The 22,924-nt window shown below is 42.8% G+C and overlaps 1 protein-coding gene across 1 annotated transcript in view; it reads left to right on the plus strand.

The window, feature by feature from the left end:
- Positions 1-22,924, plus strand: part of LOC137426650 (ribosomal protein S6 kinase alpha-3-like) — a 196,638-nt gene that overhangs the window by 64,941 nt on the left and 108,773 nt on the right. Inside the window, exons 9-12 of the mRNA XM_078775236.1 lie at positions 11,862-11,947; positions 17,227-17,313; positions 18,064-18,105; positions 18,369-18,417. Coding sequence (XP_078631362.1) covers positions 11,862-11,947; positions 17,227-17,313; positions 18,064-18,105; positions 18,369-18,417 — 264 coding nt within the window. The remainder of the gene's footprint in view (positions 1-11,861; positions 11,948-17,226; positions 17,314-18,063; positions 18,106-18,368; positions 18,418-22,924) is intronic.

Genomic DNA, 22,924 nt, shown 5'->3' on the forward strand with positions numbered 1-22,924 from the left:
ACCATGCAATACTCATCTGGACTGTAGACACTGATGTTGTGGGGCTGGCAGTGTCCCTGGCACAGGAGTTGCAACCAGAAGACAAACTGTGGCTGGCATTCGGAACAGGCCAGAGTTTCCGATACCTAGCAGCACACGAAATAGCAGCTGGATTGGGACGAGAGAAGGCTCGTGCACTGCCAATGTTCCACGCTCTAACTGGATGCGACACTGTGTCTAGTTTTCATAGACATGGCAAGAACACTGCGTGGGCAGTCTGGACGGTACTGCCAGAACTCACTGAGGCGCTGCTGCTGCTGTCCTCTGCACCTCGTGACATACCAGACGATGCAATGCGCATCATCGAGAGGTTCGTGATCCTGTTGTATGATCGAACCAGCAAATGCACAGACATTGACAAGGCCAGGAGGAAACTCTTCGCAAGGAAGAACAATGTGCAGCTCATCCCTCCAACGAAGGCAGCTCTGGAGGAACATGTCAAGAGGGCAGTGTATCAAGGTGGACATGTGTGGGGTCAGATACTGCTGCCAGCACCAGAGCTCCCTCCACCAACCAACTGGGGTTGGTCAAGGACTGGAGAAGGACAGTACACACCTTACTGGACCAGGCTAACTGAGGCAGCTCACAGCTGCATTGAGCTGGTTTCTTGCAAGTGCAAGAAAGGGTGTGTGAGGCGCTGCAAGTGCAAAAAGGCTGCCCTTCAGTGCACAGCCCTCTGTGTGTGTGAAGGGGACTGCACATGATGATGAGTCAACAACATACATGTACTTGTGGCAATGCTGAACTTGTTAACATGACACTGTTTATGTACACGTATCTTCAGTACCGGTATATACCTAGCCTCAGATACCAGTACACCTAGCCTCAAATACTAGACCATGTAGCATGTCAGTATTATACCTAAGACATTTACAGAACTAAGACATTCTTTTCAAAGTATTGTGTTGAATCCAATATTTGCCTAGATAATTTCCAAATAAAATTATATAACAGACTGTGATAGATAATATTAAGTTGAAATTGGTACCATTGGATTCCTTGCCCCCAAAAACATACATTTAGATACCAGAATCAAGTCAATATCTGCATTACGTCCAGAGATAATAGCAAATGTAGATTTCAAGTGGCGGCCATTTTGAAATCCAATATGGCGGACATAAAGAGAGAATTTCAAGTGGCCCAAAATCTGAAAATGTTCGCAACATATTAATGTACATTTGTGCCAAATTTGGTGCTTGTATCACAAAATGCACAAAAGGTTTGCTATGCTGCTACACTACTATGAAGGAAAGAACTTACAATCACAAAACACCGACGGGGGGAAGGGAGCCCGGAAAGACCAGGTCGCGCACGAGGCGCGAATCCGGCCATAAAAACATTGCCTCAAAAAGAGAACTATGACAATTACAACTACATATGGGCAGGGTACAGCCCAAAGTGGAGATCGGTTTCTGAGGTTTGGGACATGGAATGTAGGGACAATGACAGGGAGATCAGGAGAAAAGGTGGAAGTATTGATCAGAAGAAGAGTGGACATATGTTGTGTGCAAGAGACGAGATGGAAGGGAAGTGGTGTGAGAATGGTGAAGGGTAGGCAGGGACAGAAATACAAGTTTGTGCGGCAAGGGTGCCCGGAGGGCGTGAATGGTGTTGGTGTCCTGTGTTTCTGAGGAGTTTGTAGACAGTGTGGTGAGTGTGACTAGAGTGAGTGATAGGTTGATGATGGTGAAAATGATGATTGGAAAGCTCTTGGTGAACGTCATCTCGGGATATGCTCCGCAGGTTGGTCGGAGCGATGAAGAGGAGGACAAGTTCTGGTGTGCGATAGAGAAGCTGATGGAAAACGTGAAAGATGAGGAAGTTGTTATGGAAGGAGGAGAACTAAATGGACATGTGGGAAGGAGTATGGATGGTTTTGAGGGAGTTCATGGGGGTTACGGATATGGTGTGAGAAATGGAGAAGGTGAAAGGATTTTGGAGTTTGCTGATGGAGCTGATTTGTTGATTTGTAATACTCAGTTCCAGAAAGGGGATAATAAGCTTGTTACATACACGTCAGGTGGGTCGACGACAACCGTTGACTACCTGATGGTGCGTAGGCGAGATAGGGGGCACCTCCGGGACACAAAGGTGATCCCGGGGGAGGAGGCTGTTTCACAGCACCACTTGGTTGTCTGCGACATAAGGGTGAAAGGTGTGAGGAGAGCTCGGCGGGTGAAGTACCAACCAAGAATGAAGGTGTGGAGGTTGAAAGAGGTGACAGTAAGGGAGGCATTAAAAGAGAGGCTGAGTAGGGTAGAGGATGATGTGGTTGGATGTCAATGAAAGATAGTCTGTTGGGAGCCGTTGGTGAGGTATGTGGATGGACAAAAGGACCACCGAGGCACTCGGAAACATGGTGGTGGGATGATGAAGTTGGAAAGAGGATTGACGAGAAGAGGAAGAAGTTCAAGGAGTGGCAGAAGGCGAAGGGTACGGGAGCAGAAAAAGCAGAGCATGAAAGTTATAAGGCAGCCAAGAAGGCTGCAAAGAAAGAGGTAGCAAATGTGCAGGAGGCATGTAGGAAAATGTTCGGAGAACGCTTGGATTCGGAAGAGGGTCAGAGAGCGGTATTCAGGATTGCAAAGCAGATAGCGAAAGAGAGGTGTGATGTGATGGGGGCGAGTTGCTTGAAGGATGAAGTGGGACAAATCGTTGTGGACCCAGATGGAATTAAAGGAAGATGGAAAAGATATATGGAAATGCTGTTGAATACAGAGAATGAATGGGATGGCAACATAGAGAGTAACCCAGTTTTAGGACCGGCAGAGAAGATAACTGAGAAGGAAGTTGAGGAAGCGATAAAGGCAATGAAGAGTAGAAAAGCGGGAGGGCCGACGGGAGTTGTGGGAGATATGTTGAAGGCAGCAGGAAGTTGGGCTGTGAATAGAATGGCAGAGATCTGTAATCTGGTGGTGAAAGAAGGTCGCATTCCAGTGGATTGGGAACTGAGTGCCCTCGTCCATCTATACAAGGGGAAAGGTGACCCTCTGGAGTGTGGCTCGTACCGAGCGGTAAAGTTATTGGAGCATGGAATGAAGGTATTGGAAAGGGTGTTGGAGAGGCGAATAAGGAAGAAGGTGAAGATCGACGAAATGCAGTTTGGATTTATGCCAGGAAGAGGAACGACAGACGTGCTCTTTATTGTGATGCAGTTGCAGGAGAAGTACATGGAGAAGAGGAAGAAGTTGTTTCTTGGGTTTGTTGATCTGGAGAAAGCATTTGATAGGGTTCCACGCGAAGTGTTGACATGGGCATTGATGAAGTTAGAAGTGGAGGAATGGTTGATCAGAGTTGTGATGGCAATGTACAAAAGAGCGCGCACAGCTGGAAGGACGAAGGATGGGAACAGTGGTGAGTTTGAGGTGAAGGTGGGAGTGCATCAGGGGTTGGTACTATGTCCACTACTGTTTGTAGCTGTGATAGAGGTGCTGCCTCAGAACGTAATGGAGGGTTTACCGTGGGAGTTGTTGTATGCAGATGATCTGGTGTTGATTACGGAAAGTATGGATGGACTGAAGGAAAAGATGAACAAGTGGAAGGAATGTATGGAGACAAAAGGTCTGAAGGTGAATATAGGAAAGACAAAGGTGATGGCAAGTGGTAAAGCATGTGGTGAGGTGGAAAGAACTGGGAAGTGGCCATGTGCTGTGTGCAGGAATGGTGTCGGAGTGAACTCCATTCAATGTACAATGTGCGCTGAGTGGGTTCATCAAAAATGTAGTGGTCTGAGAGGGTCATTAACCAGTGTGGCAGCTACATTCAAATGTAAGGTGTGCACAGAGGGAGCTGCAGATGGAGGAAATGTTGAGTTGGATCTTGGAGATGGCGTGAAGCTGGAAGGTGTGAAAACGTTTTGCTACCTCGGAGACATGCTGAATGGAGAAGGTGGATCAGACTCGGCAACGGTTGCTAGAGTGAGATGTGCATGGAAGAAGCTTCGGGAACTGAGTGGCGTGCTGATGAGGAGGGGAGTGTCGTTGAAGCTGAGGGGAAAGGTGTATGCTGCATGTGTGAGAAGTGTTATGATTTATGGGAGCGAGACATGGGTCATGAATGTGGAGCAGCAACGAAGGCTGGAAAGGGTGGAAATGCGAATGGTTCGGTGGATGTGCGGGGTATCGTTGAGAGAGAGGAAGACAAATGATGAATTGCGAAAGATGATGGGAATAGAGCCCGTGATTGATGCTGTGAAGAGGAACAGGTTGAGATGGTTTGGTCATGTGTTGAGGAAGGATGAAAGTGGCTGGTTGAAAAGAGTGATGGAAATGAATGTAGAAGGAAGTAGAGGACAGGGAAGACCGAGAAAGACTTGGCTAAAGATAGTGGAAGAAGAAATGCGGGCAATGGGGTTAACAAGGAGAGATGCAGAAAATAGGGCAAAATGGAGAAGATTGTCATGGGGACCGCAAAGCTAACCCCTGCTCTAGCAGGGAAAATGGCCTTAAAATGCATGTTGTTGTGTGTTTGTATTCCACATGGAGAGTTCCTTACAATGAGTGATGTCACATTTTTTTCTATGCAGTGCTTTCGGAGATTTCGAGGTGCAAAGTTTTTCATTTTTTCCAAGATGACGGCCGTACCACGTGACCTTTGACGTCATAATTATCTTTAAACAATTCTACACGAGGAGGTGCTCCTCTGGTGAATTTTTTTTGTTATCGGACCAACGGTTGCAGAGAAAAGTATCCTCATTTTGTGTGGCCAAACAGGCAGACATACAAGCAAATGAAAAATCACTCATGGAGCGACATTAGCAAAAGAGAACAAAGTAGAATGGCACTCGGTAGAGCATCCTTTTGACCTCACAAATAATTGGTGGTTGAATTATGTGACCTGACATGCCAATCTTCTTCAAGTTAAATTAATCGATGAAAATTGTAAATTTTAGAAGTTTGGCCTATGTTGATCTCCAAAATAGTTGGTGGTTGAATTCAGTTAGCTGATATGAAAATCCTATTCAAATTTTAAGTCAATCAGATGAAAATTGAGGATTTTGACCACAAAAATATATAGGATTTTGTCTGACCACAAACTCTACCGTTTGGTGAAGTTTTGTGAAGATGTTTAAAATTGTGACCTGTAGGCAAGTATAAGTGAGCGGACAGACACACAAACACACACAAACACACACCAACAAACAAACAAACACACACACATTCCGGAGTGATGAACATAATTTTTTTTTTACATACTTTTTTTGCCAAGTAATAAACGGACCCAAATGCAATACCCTCTCCTCTGGTGAGGGTAATAACCAAAAATAAAAACAAAAATCTAAGAGCTTTGAGCAATGTCGACTGGTTGCTGTAGAATAGCGCCCCCTATAAAACTGAATTTGCAAGGTCAAACCTCTTGCACATGTTATGTTATTTTGAAAGAAATTAGTTGTTAATTAATGTACCCCAGTATATATAAAAAAATAACCACCTTTAGAGGCCATTTTTCCCCGCAAAGCGGGGGTTGGCCTTTTTCGGGAACCGTGGTTGTTGTTGTTTTTTGGTCCCCTTTTTGAAGCAATGTTTTACGGCCGGATGCCCTTCCTGACGCCAACCCTTTTTGTCGCCTTTTACGACAAGCAGGGAATTACCAGTGAACTGGTACTCAATTTGCCCACCTCGGAAGGATGACAGGCTGAGTCAACCCCCCTAGCGTTAATTTAGCGATCGACCGGGATTCGAACCTAGGATCCTAAGCTGGCACCCTAGCCGCTAGCCCAACACCAGGGATAATTAATGTACCCCAGTGATGTAAACAAATCTGGTAAGTACAGACATATCTTCTTGATGTCTGATCTCAGCTCTCTTTAAAAACTGATCTTAGCTGTCTTTAAAAACCATCAACATATTATTAGTCCCCTACCTGTGTGCACCGGAGGGGTCTACAGGTTTGCACGCTGTCCCTCCGTCTGTCAGTCCGTCACGCAAAGAACAGTTTTCCGGACTTTTTTTTCTAAACTCTTAATGCTAATGATTTCAAACTTAGTACATTGTTTCGTCATAATAAGTTACAGATCAAGTTCGAACGTCACGACGTTTCGATCATTTTTGACAAAGTTATGGCACTTTGAGTGAGTTGGTAATTATATAATTCACACATCGTGCGATACGTGCAGGCTGCTCCACGGAGCGACCTTGTGGGCTTATTAGTCCCCTTCCGGTGTACACCGGAGGGGACTATAGGTTTGCACGCCGTCCGTCAGTCTGTCAGTCCGTCACGCAAAGAACAGTTTTCCGGACTTTTTTTCTAAACGCTTAATGCTAATGCTTTCAAACTTGGCACATCGTTCCCTCATGATATGTTACAGATAAAGTTCGAACTTCACGACGTTTCGATAATTTTTGACAAAGTTATGGCACTTTGAACTTTGGGAATTCTGATAATTCTGATGATCCTAAACTCAGTGCCATTTTAAGTTTTCATTTCCTTTAAAAAAGATTTTCTCTGCAATAATAGGACCGATTGAGATCACATTTTCACCATAGGAGGGACTCGGTCTGTATAATATTTTAATAGTAATTATGACGTCACAGGTCACATGGTTCGGGCGCCATATTGTTTTTTGTGAAAACACGGAAACCCCTTTTGCTCTGCAACGGCTGAACAGATCGAGGCCCAACTTTGCAGGCAGAATCGCATACCCATGACGAACAAAAAAGTCAGCGAGCATGACGTCATGCGTCACATGGTTTCAGAGTTATGACGTTTTTAAGCATGAACTTTTAAAACCGAGCCCCTCCCTCATTTTTGATCCAATCAAGGGAAAACTTCACAGATCTGTTCCGCATGTCAGTCTAATAAAATGTCCTTTTGGAATTTGCGATTGCTCACGTGGTTTGGCAGATATCGTTAATTAAACGAAAAAAAAAAATTTTTTATGGATATCTCTTGAATCGCTTTATTGATCGACGTGAAACGTCATACTATAGTAGAAGTCATGAAGAGTAACAAGTGTGCAAAATTTCAAGATGATTGGATGTCCGGTCTGGAAGCTAGAAGTTGTTATTGCGTGAAGAAGAAGAGGTGTCAAGTGTGCGGATTTAATTATTTATCACATGTACAGACTGACAGCATCGTTGGACACGACCTGTCGCGGTCATTTTAATCTCAAATAAAATTCTAATTTAAGATTTGTCAATAGCTGAGGTATATTAACAAACGAATAAAACAGATTTTGTCAAATTCTGACTTTTTTAACTCGATCGAATTTGACAGAGTTGTGACAAGCTGAGGAAGAAGAAATCTCGCATTGGCTTCGCCCAATGTGCCATAAAAAAATGGATATCTCTTGAATCGCTAGTACCTCAGACCGTGAGTTGGTAATAATTTATATAATTCACACAGTGCAATACGTGCAGGCCGCTCCACGGAGCGACCTTGCGGGCTTATCAACGAGGCGAGGCGTGACACACGTGTCTCAGCATACCTCAGATCAAGTTTGAAAACCAGCATCAACCGTGCATAAATTCGCATATTCGATCATTTTTGACAAATTTATGGCACTTTGAACTTTGGTAGGGGACATGTATTGCAGCACAATACTCAGAATGCTTGTTTATCTATATTCTAACCTCCACAGGCTTCAGGTCTGAGTGGAACGAGTCTCTGAGCTGGCTCTTGTTACCCTGCGCTCACGAAGCAAAACGCAGGGTTAAGCATTCGGGTACGTACGTACGTACGTACGACGTACGTACGTGCATGTCTGCATTTCAGTAAAGTAAAGTTTGTGCCGTGTCAGCATTTTAAAAATTCATTTTCTCGGCAACCGTTGGTCCGATTGACATGAAATTTTCACCATAGGAGGGCCTCCTGGAGAATATTTTAGTGAATATTATGACGTCACAGGTCACGTGGTATGGGCGCCATCTTGGAAAAAACAAAAAACTTTGCACCTCCATATCTCAAAGACCGCTGCACAGAAATAATTGAGACAGGTCTCATTGCAAAGAACTCTCTTTGCGGAATAACATATGTGAATAATGACATCAAAGGTGCTGCCGCTATGACGTCATAATTCGACAAGTAAAAAACTATCTGATCAGGATGAAATTTCTTGAGCATCTTCTCTGTATAAATTGATGCAGAAATAAAATTATATTGACGTTGGTTACGTGGTTCGGCCGCCATATTGTTTTGAGTGAAAAAGCCTGAAAAACCACGAAAATCCAATTTTCTCCAAAACGACTGAACAGATCGAGGCCAAACTTTATAGGCAAAATCGCATACCCATGACGAATAAAAAAAGTCAGTGAGCATGACGTCATGTGTCACATGGTTTCAGAGTTATGACGTTTTTAAGCATAAACATTTAAAACCTAGCTCCTCCCTCATTTTTGATCCTATCGAGGGGAAACTTCACAGATGTATTCAGCATATCAGTCTACTAAAATTACCTTTTGGAATTTGCGATAGGTGTCGTGGTTTGGCAGATATAAATAATTAAACGAAAATATTAAAAAATTTATAACCCTTGAACCGCTTCATTGATCGATGTAAAAACTGTCTATTATAGTGGAGGTAATAAAGTGTAACAAGTGTGTAAAATTTCAAGATGATTGGATGTACGGTCTGGAAGCTAGAAGTTGTTATTGCGTGAAGAAGAAGACTTCTGGAGTGGGCATGGAATTAATTATCACACTGCTCATGACGAGCAGGCAAAGTACGGAGCGACCTCACGGGGTAATTTTGACCTCAAATAAAATTCTGATTTCAGATTTGTCTATCGCTAAGGTATATTAACACACGACCAAAACAGATTTGGCGAAATTCCGACGATTTTTGACGAAAATATAACGTTTGTGTCTGCATTTCAGAAAAGTAAAGTTTGTGCCATGTCAGTATTTTAAAAATTGAAACGTGGCTCATTGTAAATAACTCCATATGGGGTATAGGTGTTGTTAATGATGACGTCATTGGTGCCATGATTATGACATCATAATTCGACAGGGGCAACGCTTAGTCTGATGAGTTTGAAATTTATTGAGCATGATCTATGCAGCAATTATTTAGAGAATACACATTTATGATGTCATCGCTCACGTGGACTGGCAGCCATCTCGGATTTAAAAAAAAAAAGAAAGATTCAAAAATAGAAGAGTTGGCTCACACCAAGCTGACTGCGCAGGGATAGGGTAGGGTTTTCTATGAATACCATCTAGTTCGTTTTGTAGTGGAGGATCATGACACAGCTTCATGCAATGACTTTGTTGCTCGGTACACACTACCTTTCTCCAGCCTGTGCAGAGGTAAGCAATGTGAGAATGTGAACATTTACTGCCCATATAAAATATTTATTTAAAGGGCTTGGGCAACTGCTGGTACACTGTGCTACATTACTAACTTGGGAATTCTTCTAGAACAAACATTTTTCTTCCAGATTCGTTTTCTCAGACACCAATAAACAAGAAGCCAGTATCTGACGTGCTGTGCATAAGCAGCAACTGAAAGGCAAAGCTTTCCTTTTAAATGGTAGATGGCAGATGCCATTTGGCAATGTTCTGCGAAAGGAAGCTTGGTGATTGTAGTTTCACTATATGTATCTGAAATGCTTTACTTTTTGGTGGGAAAAATCAACATTTTATAGAATTGTCTTCATGATTTTCTTTCAACAAAAGTTAATCAAAATAGACAACAATAATAATAATAACTAGAAGGCATCTCAAAATGCAAAGCTTCTCTGCGTCCGCTTTGTATCCGAACTAAACTTGATGAAAACAATAGTTAAAACAAGCCCGTTGTCATGGAAACCGTTGACATGTCAAAGCAGCAAAATCGATTGTTCTGATTTTGTGGTTAACCAATTCAATGATGCAATATGCAAATTTTATTCAAATTTCAAGTCAATTGAATGAAAATTGACGACTTCATGCAAATTTGACCTTTGACCTTTTGATATAAAAAAAACAATCAGCTGCTGGCTTTTGATTGCTGATCCAATTGAGTGACCCAATCTGCAAATTCTTAAAATTTCAGGTCAATTGGATGAAAATTGAACATTTTATGTGGTGGCCTTTGACCTTTTGACCGAATTATTAATTTGTCTTCTCCATATTCTCATCAGAGAGATTTGTTGAAAATTTAAAGAAAAAAGCTCATTATACAGTTAGGCCTGGATAGACACACACACACACACACACACACACACACACACACACACACACACACACACACACACACACACACACACACACACACACACACACACACACACACACACACGTGATTGCAAAACCCTATCTTCCGCTGTGTGGGGTAGAGGCTCACAATAATAATGTTTTGCGAAAGGACATGCATAACTATTAATTGTGCATTGCGATCTCAGATTTTAATTTAGATGGCAATAACCTAAAGCATCTACAAATTTGTATGCAAATAAGTGCACAACCACTCGTCGATACCTGAGCTACCAACCAGTCCTGCCAATGTCCATAAACTCCTCCATCCCCAAAACTTAAAAGTGCCTAACTAATTCCATTTTAACCTGATCTGCTGTTTCTGCTGCCACTCACTTTCCAAGGAGATCATTCCGTGCATCGACTACTTTCTGAGAATAACACGCCTTTCTTATTACTTGTTTGTTACAAGGCCACCTTGTTTGAAATTCCAACTTCTTTCCTGGAAATCCTGGCAGTGTCCATATGTTTATACCTCTCCCACCCCCCCCCCCCCCTTCACATGCCTCCCCCCCTTGACATGCCTCCCCCCCTTGACATGCCTCCCCCCCTTCACATGCCTCCCCCCCAAAGCCCTCTCCCTCCCACAGATCTCTCGATGTCTCCATGTCTCTCGGTCCCTGCTCTCAAATGTTGTGTTTGTGTCCTTCCCCCTCTCTCCCCATCTTGTCTACCGCTCCCGATGTTATTTGTTTTATGTGTCTGTTTGTCTTTCTGTGTGATTAATGTTCGCTCTTTCACGAGCCTCGATCTTGTATACAACAAAAAAAAAAACAAAAAAAAAAAAAAAAAAACTGCCTTAGACCATGGATCCTGGTCTGATCACCTCTGTTCTGCTGAAAAACGCTTCTGCACCTATTTTGTCGATAACCTTCATCATCTTAAACATCTCCATAAGATCCTGTCGTAATCACCTCCTTTCTAATGGAAAATGGCCTGTCTCCTTCAGCCACTCTTCCTCGATTAATCTCGCTAAACCGGGAATTCTGAATCCTCCATATACTGTATATAGCAGCGATTCCGTCCCTCTTCAGATGCGGTGACCAAAACTATACACATGATTCAAGGTGAGGCCTCTCAAATTTCGAAACAGTGCGAACACTGTCTATTGAATTGTAATTTATCTCTGTAAACCCAAACTAAAACCCAATGAGCTTTACACCAGGTGGGTTGACTCACTCAGCCTGTCATCTTTCTGAGGTTAGCAAAATGAGTATCAGCTTATTAGTGCAGTTGGCACTGCATTGACATACTAAATATGCAATTACTTTGATGGCATTTGCAAGACATCAGGAGGCCTTGGTCTTCAAAAGTTCTGCGAACTTACACACGGCCTCCTCCACCCCGCTCATATCAACGACCACCCCGAGATCCTCCTCCTGTGTCACAGACTCCAAGACTGCCCCTCGCATTATGTAGTTCCTATTTTCATTATTTATTCGTCAATTCTGCATGTTGTGAGCCCTTGACCTCTTACGAAGGGATATGGTATGTGAACTTCTGCCTGGCAAAGAAGAAGACAAAGACTCATTGATGAAATTAATGTCTCATTTCCACAATGCACACACATCTGAACACGGTGATATTCTGTCCATTGATCTTTTTCTGTCTCAATATCTGTTTTTTGTTCATTTTGCCTCTTCTTTCCAGGATCTTCTCTCTGTCATAGTGAAGATGAGAGTACTTCCAGTGATGAACATAGAGTACTTCCAGAGTTATATGTGGGGCAGGTCGTGGTAAGCAAGACATTCGATTACCTTTTCCAGTAATTGCTCGGTTTGTGTCACGGATGCTTTCCTGAAATGTCTGACGATTATCAAAACGATTTAAATCAAAACAATTTTTATGCCTCCACCGACGAAGTCGCCAGAGACATTGTTTTCAGGTTGTCCGTCCGGATGTCCTTCCGTCCGTATGACCATACGTACGTCTGTGGATCCGTCCGTGATAGGATTTCGTTGCCGCGTTAAGTTGAGAAGGGCTGAAGGGATGTTAGTCAAACTTGGTGCAGGTATGTATAATGAGTTAAAAATGAACTGATTCGATTTTGGGGTCACAAAGTCAAAGGTCAGAGGTGATGTTCGCTAAAAATCCTGTTACCGCCATAACATGTGAACCAGTGATGTGATTCTGACCGTAGTTGGTGGAAGTGCGTATTATGATGCAAAGATGAACTTATTTGATTTTGGCGTCAAGAGGTTCAGGTTGAAGTCTGTGATAGGTCCATAACTTGAGAACGAGTGAAGCGATCTCATTCAAACTTGGTACAGGTACAGTGCATTCAGAAAGTATTCAGACTCCTTCACTTTTTTCACATTTTGTTATGTTGCAGCCTTATGCTGAAATCGTTTAAATTAATTTTTTTCCCTCATCAATCTACACTCAATACCCCATAATGACAAAGAGAAAACAGGATTTTAGAAAGCTTTGCAGATTTATGAAAAAGAAAATGCTGAAATATCACGTTGACATAAGTAATTCAGGGGAATTTCTTTCATAATTTCATAATTTATGTTGTGACAAAACAATATTAATACCAATAATATCCCACCTCCCCAAGAGGTTTTTCCTCCTTGAGCAAACGTCCAGTCAACGTTTATAAATAGCTTATCATGGCATTTTCTTGGGAGCTCCGGCCTCCACCGGAAGTAAAAAAATATTATAAACCACAAACACGTTTGATTAGCTTTTTAAACAGTCGCTAATGCTGTTGACACACTAAATTAAGAAATTTGGAGGAATCCCGACATCCGTGAGGTAAGTTTTACTTACAGAACTGAGCGAAGAACTGCGGTACTCTATCTACCCCAAAAGGGTCATGTTATGTTTTGGAAAATAACATGACCCTTCCTGGCGCTAATGTGGCGGGCGTTTTTCGTAGGGAACTTTTGAATCTCGCTCCTGCTGTTTACCACGAAACTGAAAGGGAGGAAGCCTGGGTTGTGCTCCTTTACCAAGCAGCTAGCTAGCGCTTGTGAAGCCAGCCGTTCCTTAACGGTTTCGAATGGAGTTTTTGCTTGAACCACTTGGTGATCTCTCCACAAGAAACTTGGGAAATGAACACACACCCAATGTTTTTGAGACCAGACCATCGATCGTCTGTAATCTATATACCCCAAAGAGGAATGACCCTTCCTGCCACTCCCATCGTGAGCGGATGTACTCGTCATTTAAACATGGCTTTAATATTACCCTTGCCAGGGTAGAGGGTATTGCATTTGAGTCCGTTTGATACTTGGCCAAAAATTTTTTTTTAACAAGTATGTTGATCACTCCCCAGTTTGTGTGTGTGTTTTGTTTGTCTGTCTGCTCACTTATACTTGACTGCAGGTCATAATTTCAAACGGATCTTCATGAAACTTCACCAAATGGTAGGGTCCGTGGTTCGACAAAATCGTAAATATTTTTGATGTCAATAGGTCGAACGGTCAACATAGGCCAAAGGTCAACCACTTTTTTCAAATTCCTAAAATCCTCAATTTTCATTTGATTGACTTGAAATTTGAATATGATTTTCATATCAGTGAACTGAATTCAATCACCAACTATTTCTGAGATCAACATAGGCCAAAAGGTCAACATTGGCCTGAGGTCAACCACTTTGTTTCAAATTTCTAAAATCTTCAATTTTCATCCGATTCACTTGAAATTTGAATTGGATTTTCATGTCAGCGAAATGAATTCAACCACCAACTATTTTTGAGATCAGCATAGGCCAAAAGGTCAACATAGGCCAAAGGTCATCAACCATTTCAAATTGCTAAAATCCTCAATTTCCATCCGATTTACTTGAAATTTGAATATGATTTGCATATCACCCTACCAAAACCAACCACCAACTATTTTTGGGGTCAACATCGGCAAAAGGTAGGCTAAATTTAGAATTAGGCCAACATAGACATTGGCCAAATTTCTAAAATTGTCAATTTTCATCCGATTTACTTGAAATTTGAGATTTGCATATCACCCTACCGAAACCAACCACCAACTATTCTTGAGGTCAACATCGGCAAAAGGTAGGCTAAATTTAGAATTAGGCCAACATCGACATTGGCCAAATTTCTAAAATTGTCAATTTTCATCCAGTTAACTTAAAATTTGAAGACTATTTGCACATCAGGTCACATAATTCAACCACCAATTATTTGTGAGGTAAAAGGATGCTCTCCTGAGTGCCATTCTACTTGGTTGTCTTTTGCCAAGTGTCGCTCTGTGAGTGATTTTTCATTTGTGTGTTTGTTTGTTTGTCTGTTTGTCCGCACAGAATAAATATAATTTTCTCTGCAACTGTTGGTCCGATTGACAGGAAAGTTTCACCATCGGTGCACCACTGCACCTCCTTCTGTAGAATTTTTTTAAATTGTAATTATGACGTCATATGTATTGTGGTACGTTCGCCATCTTGGAAAAACCCGAAAAACGCTCCATATCTCTGAAAGCGCTCCATCGGAAAAATTGAGACATGGCTCATGGTAAAGAACTCTCCATGCGGAATAATATATTGTGTGTTATGTCGGTGGGGTAGGGGCATATATAGATTTAGGTAGATCTGAATAGGTGTTATGCTCCGACTGTCGAGAAGAAGAAAAACCATCTCGATGTAAATAAGTCGGTACCTGTCATGTCGAATGTCGGATTAAGTGTATAGTTGTGATCATACAAGGATGATCATGTGCTTGGTAGAGTCGGGATTATGCTAATTCCCCCGTGTGTCCAACCTGTGATCTGTCCTTTGTCCCTCATGGCAATACATTACATGCATTAGTTAGGCCAGTTGATTGGAGGAGAAGCGCCGGTGAAGTGCAAAGGTGCGAAATGGGACAAGGAAACGACGCACTGGTTGTTGGAGAGGAGAGCTGACGTCAGAAGACCGCCAGTAAAACCTCTCGCTCGCCGGCATTTTGAGCTCTTCCCTTTGCCCTTCTCGCTTTGGCTGCTTTTCCTGCCTGGACCTCCCTTCTGCTTTTACCTTTCGTTCCTGGTGGGACCTTTCCTTTGCGAGCCGCGAATTGCCTGCGTTACGACGGACGTCAGGGAAACGTTGGAGCGCCGTCAATTATACTCCCTGGCTTTCACAGGCGAGCGAGGCTTGCCGCTGAGCGGGCTCAATCGGCGCTCGGTGAGGCCTGGCGGAGCGTGAACATTGGAGCCTGGACGATTCCTGACGGATGCTACATCCAGACACAGATGAGCTCGCATACACAACACGACGAAACGTTTATTTTATTATCCTTTCCATTGTGTGTATTTGAAGTGAGGTGTGCGGGATCCTGATTTAGGACATTTATTTATCGGCGCGTTTCATTGTTCGCGGGTTCCGTAATAAATATTCCTTCTGTTTGTACATTTCACCCTGTCTCGGGTTGAGTTAATTTCCATAGGGTGAAGACATTGTCGGACCGTCAGGTAAGCCGCAGCATTCTCCCCCAAACCCCTTGCTCGTGTATGATCCGCCATTGAATTGGAAACGCCTCGTTAAGCTTGATTCCTTCCGTGGACGCTCTGTCTTAACTGAGAGCCGTCCACTCGACAATATTGTCGCGTTTCTGGGGATTAATATCAGCCGAGACGGATGGTCGAACCAGCTTTTACTGTGAGGCGATCTCCCGATGTTGACGGTTATTTTATGCGTGCACAGGAATGAAGAGATGCGAGATGTTTAACTGAACGTAACACATGGGTTTATTCCAAAACAACAACAAATAAACACGACAGTAAAATACAACACAATGGTTTAATGAAAATAAAACGCGGACAAAATAAATGTTTTGGTAAAACTAATACCCGACTGTGTGACGCCTCCAGACACTGATTCGCACAACACACACAGGGCAAAATAAAATGAAAATAAAATCCCTTTGTGTGCCGGCACTTATCTGTGTCCCAAATGGCCCTTTTGAGATTGGTGGTGGTGACGATGTTCAAAGCCTCCCTTGCGGGAAGCCCAAAATGGCGGCAGCGCCACTTGTCAATGGCACTTGCTTTCGAGCCTGTGGCAAACTCATGAGGATGGCCTCTTTTCTCCTCCACTGTCTTGCGGCTGCCTCTGCCTTCGATGAGCACCACAGCCACCAAAACCTACTTCACGCCGGTCCAGAAAAACCGCTCTCCCTCACGGGAGTACCAAGATAATCAGCCCACCGCTCTCTTTCAGCACACAGACAAAAGATGACGGAGCCTTCTTCTCCGACCCCAAGCAGCAGACGCACACTCTTCTTTCTCACTGCTGAGAGCCAATCATTGAAGGTCCTTCTCAGTTCGCCCCACCCACATCCTACAGGCCAATCGCGTACCTCGGGGCGTGGCCTGCCGGCCTTCTTCTCCGCCCATTGATTCTCCGCCTCTACTGGCCGGGTATTTTGCCTTATTAGCTCCATGCGGGCAGGCTCAGTTCGGCCGGGATCGCATCGCCGGCCCTGTTTGGCTTTTGCCAGGGTTTTTGAAATTTAAGGGTTGATTTACATGGCCAGCCATGTCAGCAAAAACGTAAGGGAAAATTTACAGAGTGTGTAACGCACAGTGGAAAACTAACCTTAAACCCTAGAGATAATTAGCACGTCACCACCCCTCGTGTGATGAACATTTAAACACCTTCAGGTACATTTTCTCTACTTATGACATCGAAAATCTCCTGCTCGTCACACGGTCCCTGCTACTTCCTATACAATTTTACCTCTCCTATGGTATTCTTTCACCTACCCCCCATAAACATAACAATATGTGAATGATGATGTCATAGGTGCCTCCACTATGACGTCATAATTCGACAAGTGCAAAACTTCATCCGATCAAGATGAAATTTTTTGAGCGTCACCTGGGGATAAATTGGTGGAGAAAAATAAAAGATGACGTCATCGGTCATGTGGTATGGCTGCCATATTTGTTTGAACACAATAGCCTTAAAAACAACTAAAACTTGTCCTGGCGAGTGTCTGCAATCTCTGATCACTCTTTCTTGCTTCTATTTCATTTCAGAAGCACTGTTGTGAAGCTCTGTTTGTGCCTTTGTTTTCAGGTCGGGATGTGGGAGGTTATCTCCAAAATTGGAGAAGGAAGTTTTGGATTTGTTTACAAAGCAAAGAATGTCATCTCCGCAAAAGAGGTACAAGCTGTGTGATGTACTTGCTTTGTCTTCATTTCACTTTCTGGGAGATGGAACAGCTCACGGGAGAGTGAGATAGAACACAGAACTGAACACGGTGGAAAATACAGATAGCAAGCAGTGTAGAGGGAAACAACGGAGAGGCACATGGAAGAAGGATGAGAGCAAAGGGATCAGGAAATTCTCCTGCATCTGAATCTATCTTCTCTATTTCTGATGAGATGAACGATGGTTTTTCTTTTGACTTGCAGGGCCCACATCACGTGTAGAAGATTACATCATAGATGTGATTGCAATGAACAAATAATGTGTAATCTGTGACAGATGATGGTTGTGTCAGAAATCTCACCAAAAATAATGCGAAAAACCCCTTGATGCAAGGTTGAGGGGGCTTCTTCATTCCTACCATTGATTTCTATTTTATTTTTTCCCCCAATTTACACTTTGATGCCCATCACTGCCCCTCACCCCCTTCTACTCCCTCATCCCTTGTACCTCAATGTTTGTTCTTCTTCCAATTCTTAACACTCGAATAGATTCACTTGTGGTGTGTTGATGTAATTGTTTACCTATTTCCCCTTTTATCGTCAGTCTATGTGAAGTTTCTTTCTATAATTTATCTCCGACGTTGACTTTAGCATAAACAGATATAATAATTGTACATCACCACACACCAATATCATATATTTTACTCATTTTCCCATATTGTAACTGAGATGTTGTAATACGATCTCTTGTCGCCTCTTTCAGGGTGCTTTGAAGTTGGCAAAATCTGTGGGAGATGGACCAAAGGCAAGTTTGTATTTATATTGAGATAGTGGTGTTTTTAACTGTTGAACTAACACAGTTTAACTTTCCTCTGAACTGTCCTGGTAGAATCTTTGTCTGTGATACATCTTTGTTTCTTGGCTCCTGAGGCCGTGCGTCTCTGTGTGAGAGTTACAATCTTGTGGTTATTGTGATGGGGTGACTTAACCTGATTCCAGCTTATTGAAGGGATTTGTATAATTTTCCGTTTCTTTTCTCCTTTTTTTTTTTTTTTTTTTTTTAAACAGATGTTGCATGGAGCAAACATGATGGCGAAGCTTCATCACCAAAACATTAGTAAGTATAGATTTCACTCAAACTTATTGAAGTTTGATTGCAATATAATATATTTATATAATAATAATATGAATGCTCAGAATGTAATGCACCTCTTAATATCAATTTCGTTGACTTCAAGAATGAATTTGATCATGTTTATATAGCAAGCCTGTGGAAAATACTGAGATCTTATGGAATTACACAGAAGATGATCACTCTAATAAGCAAATCCAACAACCACTTTGCATACATTGTCATCCTGAACACCGCTTTATCACAGTGGTTCCTGGTAGAGTCTGGAGTTCACCAAGGTTGTATCATATCACCTATCCACTTTCTGATTACAATCGACTGGATGATGAGGAACACCACATCATATAGACCTCAAGGCATCCAGTGGACCCTTTCCACCCAACCTGAAGATCTGGAATTGCTGACGATTTAGCTGTTTTGTCATCAAGGGACACGCATTTGCAAGGACAAACTGACAGGCTAGCTAGCTTTGCGAGAAGGACAGATCTTAATATCAATACCACCAAGACCAAGGTGATGAACATAAACACCGTACCTCCTGCATCCATCTTACTATAATTCACCAAATGTCTGTCCGTCTGTTTGAAGGTACCACAAAAACGGCTGAACCGATCGAAACGATGTTTTGTGTGGGTAATCCTGGGATCTCCAGGAGTAAAATAGGCTATTTAGTTTTCGCAATTTCAGCTTTCATCTCCAGTATTCTCAGGTTTGGACTCCCGCATAACATTCACGTTCGCATTACGTCCATTCTGACGATGTTCACATTGTGACGATGTATGTGTTCACGGTAGTGTTTGACGTGACGGTGTGAACGTAATTTCGTAATGTTTTTCGTTTCGTAATCCTTTAATGAACTTTTAATGTTTAATGAACGTTTAATGCCCTCCGATGTCCGGGGCCGCATGCGCGCTACATTGGACGGGCCAGCATGTACCTTGCCCTTCGCGGTCATGCTCGGGTAAACCGCTGAGCCCCATCCGTGATGGGGACTGGGGCTTGAGACTGTCCTTCATTAAAAGTATAATAAACGCTGTCTCCATCGATCTTGCCAAGGCCGTAACAGCCGTAACTTTTAATCTCTACATGAGAGAATTCCACATAGCTATTTGGGCGGTGAATACGCTAACAGATTGCTGTCTCCATCGATCTTGCCAAGGCCGTAACAGCTATCGGCTCAAAATCCTTTTAACTGTTGATTTGGTACAGTTACACGTATTGGGAATTTGGTACACGTATCGGGAGTACATACGACATAGCGATTGTGAACACTTTTATCGATCACGATTCACGATCACGATCATCACGATCATAGTGCATCGATCACGATTTGAAACACGATGGAATAATAATTACCGATATGAACAGTGATGTGGCTTTTATTGAAATTCTCAAGATACTGTTTAGATTTTTATGATTTGCGTGTGATGTGATTCAACGGATGTTAAAATGAATCGTTTAAAATAAAAAAGCCTTCAATTTCTAATATTTTGCCTTTTCATTTGGGCCTCCCAATTGAAGCCCCGCCCATAGGGTGGGTACCATTGCTAGTTACTGTAAATGGAGAAGCTTGGGAGACTGTAGATGAGTTTACTTACCGAGGCAGTCTAATCAGCAAAGACAATGGAGCCAAGAAAGACATCAAGGCAAGACTCCAAAAAGTTTGCAATGCAATCGCTCAACTCCAATCTATCTGGAAGTTGAAGCAGTACAGCCTGAAAACAAAGATAAGACTTTATAACAGCAATGTCAAGTCTGTTCTTCTGTATAGCTCTGAGTACTGGCAGGTAATTAAGTCAGATGTGGGCATGGTGAATCTTTCCACAATGGATGCCTTGGAAAATCTGCCGCATCTTCTGGCAAAATAAGATATCCAACAAGGACTTGCATGAAAAAACTGGTTGCCACAGAATTGCCCTTGAAATTCAGTGTCGCCGCCTCCAAAGGCTTAGCTACATGCTTCGAATGTCCCCTGACCAAATCCCCAATGTTGCTTTCGGATGGACAGTGCCAGGAAGGAGGGAACCAGGCAGGACAAAAACAACTTGGCGAAGGACTATTGGAACTGATCTGGAGGAGTTTGGTCTGTCATGGTGTGAGGCACAGAATGTAGCTCAGGATCGAGATAAATGATGAAAGCTTGTAGTAGTCTTATTCTATTGATGTTGAGTAAACTTCTGATGTGGACCTGCGGCCAGGGTTGTGGATCTGTCGTTTCGTTTGGAAAGGTTCTGGCTGAAAGGATCAAAACCTCAATGAAAATTGGTGCCCAGCTGATGATCTGGGCAGTTGAAAAATCAGTCAATTGCTTATAAGTTAAGGTTATAATCTCAAATATAATCGATTTTACAAGTACTTACAGTGCATTCAGAAAGTATTCAGACCCCTCACTTTTTTCACATTTTGTTATGTTGTAGCCTCATGCTGAAACCGTTCAAATTCATTTTTTCCCTCATCAATCTACACTCGATACCCCATAATGACAATGAGAAAACAGGATTTTAGAAAGTTTTGCAAATTTATTAAAAATAAAAAACTGAAATATCACATTGACATAGATATTCATACCCTTTGCGATGACACTTGAAATTTAGTTCAGGTGACTCCCATTTCTCTTGATCATCTTTGAGATGTTTCTACACCTTGATTGGAGTACACCTGTGGTAAATTCAATTGATTGGACATGATTTGGAAAGGCACACACCTGTCTATATAAGGTCTCACAGCTGACAATGCATATCAGAGCAAAAAGCAAGCCATGAGGTCGAAGGAACTGCCTGCAGTGCTCAGAGGCACAGACCTGGGGAAGCCTACAAAAAAATTTCTGCTGCATTGAAGGTTCCCAAGAGCACATTGGCATGTGTCTTTTACTGAGGAGAGGCTTCCGTCTGGCCACTCTGCCATAAAGCCCAGATCGGTGGAGTGTTGCAGTGATGGTTGTCCTTCTGAAAGTTTCTCCCATCTCCACACAGGATCTCTGGAGCTCAAACAGAGTGACCATCGGGTTCTTGGTCACCTCTCTTACCAAGGCCCTTCTCCCCCGACTGCTCAGTTTGGCCAGGCGGCCAGCTCTATGAAGAGTCCTCGTTGTTCCAAACTTGTTCCATTTAATAATTATGGAGGCCACTGTGCTCTTGGGAACCTTCAATGCAGCAGAGATTTTTTTGTAGGCTTCCCCAAATCTGTGCCTCGACACAATCCTGTCTCTGAGCTCTGCAGGCAGTTCCTTCAACCTCATGGCTTGGTTTTTGCTCTGATATGCATTGTCAGCTGTGAGACCTTATATAGACAGGTGTGTGCCTTTCCAAATCATGTCCAATCAATTGAATTTACCACAGGTGGACTCCAATGAAGGTGTAGAAATATCTCAAAGATGATCAAGAGAAATGGGAGGCACCTGAGCTAAATTTCAAGTGTCATCGCAAAGGGTATGAATACTTATGTCAATGTGACATTTCAGTTTTTTCTTTTTAATAAATTTGCAAAACTTTCTAAAATCCTGTTTTCTCTTTGTCATTATCGGGTATTGAGTGTAGATTGATGTGGGAAAAAAAGAATTTAAACGATTTCAGCATACGGCTGCAACATAACTGCAATACTCTTCCTGGTTTCGTCCTGATTCTTGGACATTTCAATGTCCACTACGACCAACCACAACATCCTCTCACTTCAAAGATCATTGACCTCCTTGCTACTTTTAGTCTGTCTCAGTCTGTCTCCCAGCCTACACATGTTAAAGGACACATCCTGGATTGGTTAGTGCACAGATGCGATGATCAGTTGGTGCAGTCCACGTCAGTGACCTGTGCTATCACCTCGGACCACTTCTGTGTCACCAGCCGCCTGAGTATTGCTGTTCCACGTCTTCAGCCCACCTTCATCACCGCCCGCAACATCCGTGCCATCGACCGTTCAGCCTTTAATGAGGATCTTCGCACCCGTCTCTCTGACCGTTCCTTCGTCACTGCAGAAGACCTTGACTCTTGCCTCTGCACAGCATTGGACTGTCATGCTCCAGTGACACGGCGTGCCGTTTCCAAATGCAGGAGTACTCCGTGGTTCAGCGCAGTCAGCGACAAAGTCAGGGCTGCCAAAAAGGAACGACGACGTGCCGAGAGACGGTGGCTGAGGACTGGCCTCACAGTCCATAAATAGCTGCATGACATAGCTAAAAGACTCGTCATAAAAATCATTCTGAAAGCAAAAACGTCATATATTTCTGATTGGATTACTCGGAGTTCCTCCTGCAAGCAACTGTTCAGCATTACCAATCGCCTGCTTGCCGCCAAAAATAAATCCGTTCTTCCCAATGTATTTCCTCAAAACGAACTACCCCAACGCTTCCTGCATTTCTTTCACAATAAAATTCAGTCAATAAGAAACAATCTTGACAAGCAGTCACTCCTTTCCCTGGATGATGCTGAACACTGCTTTCACGGACGACCTCTCAGTTCGTTTACTCCTGTTACTGAGGAAGTTCTCAAGAAGTTCT

The sequence above is a fragment of the Myxine glutinosa genome, chromosome 1, assembly GCF_964187855.1.
Source record: "Myxine glutinosa chromosome 1, kmMyxGlut1.1, whole genome shotgun sequence".
In the NCBI taxonomy this organism is placed as follows: Eukaryota; Metazoa; Chordata; class Myxini; order Myxiniformes; family Myxinidae; genus Myxine; species Myxine glutinosa.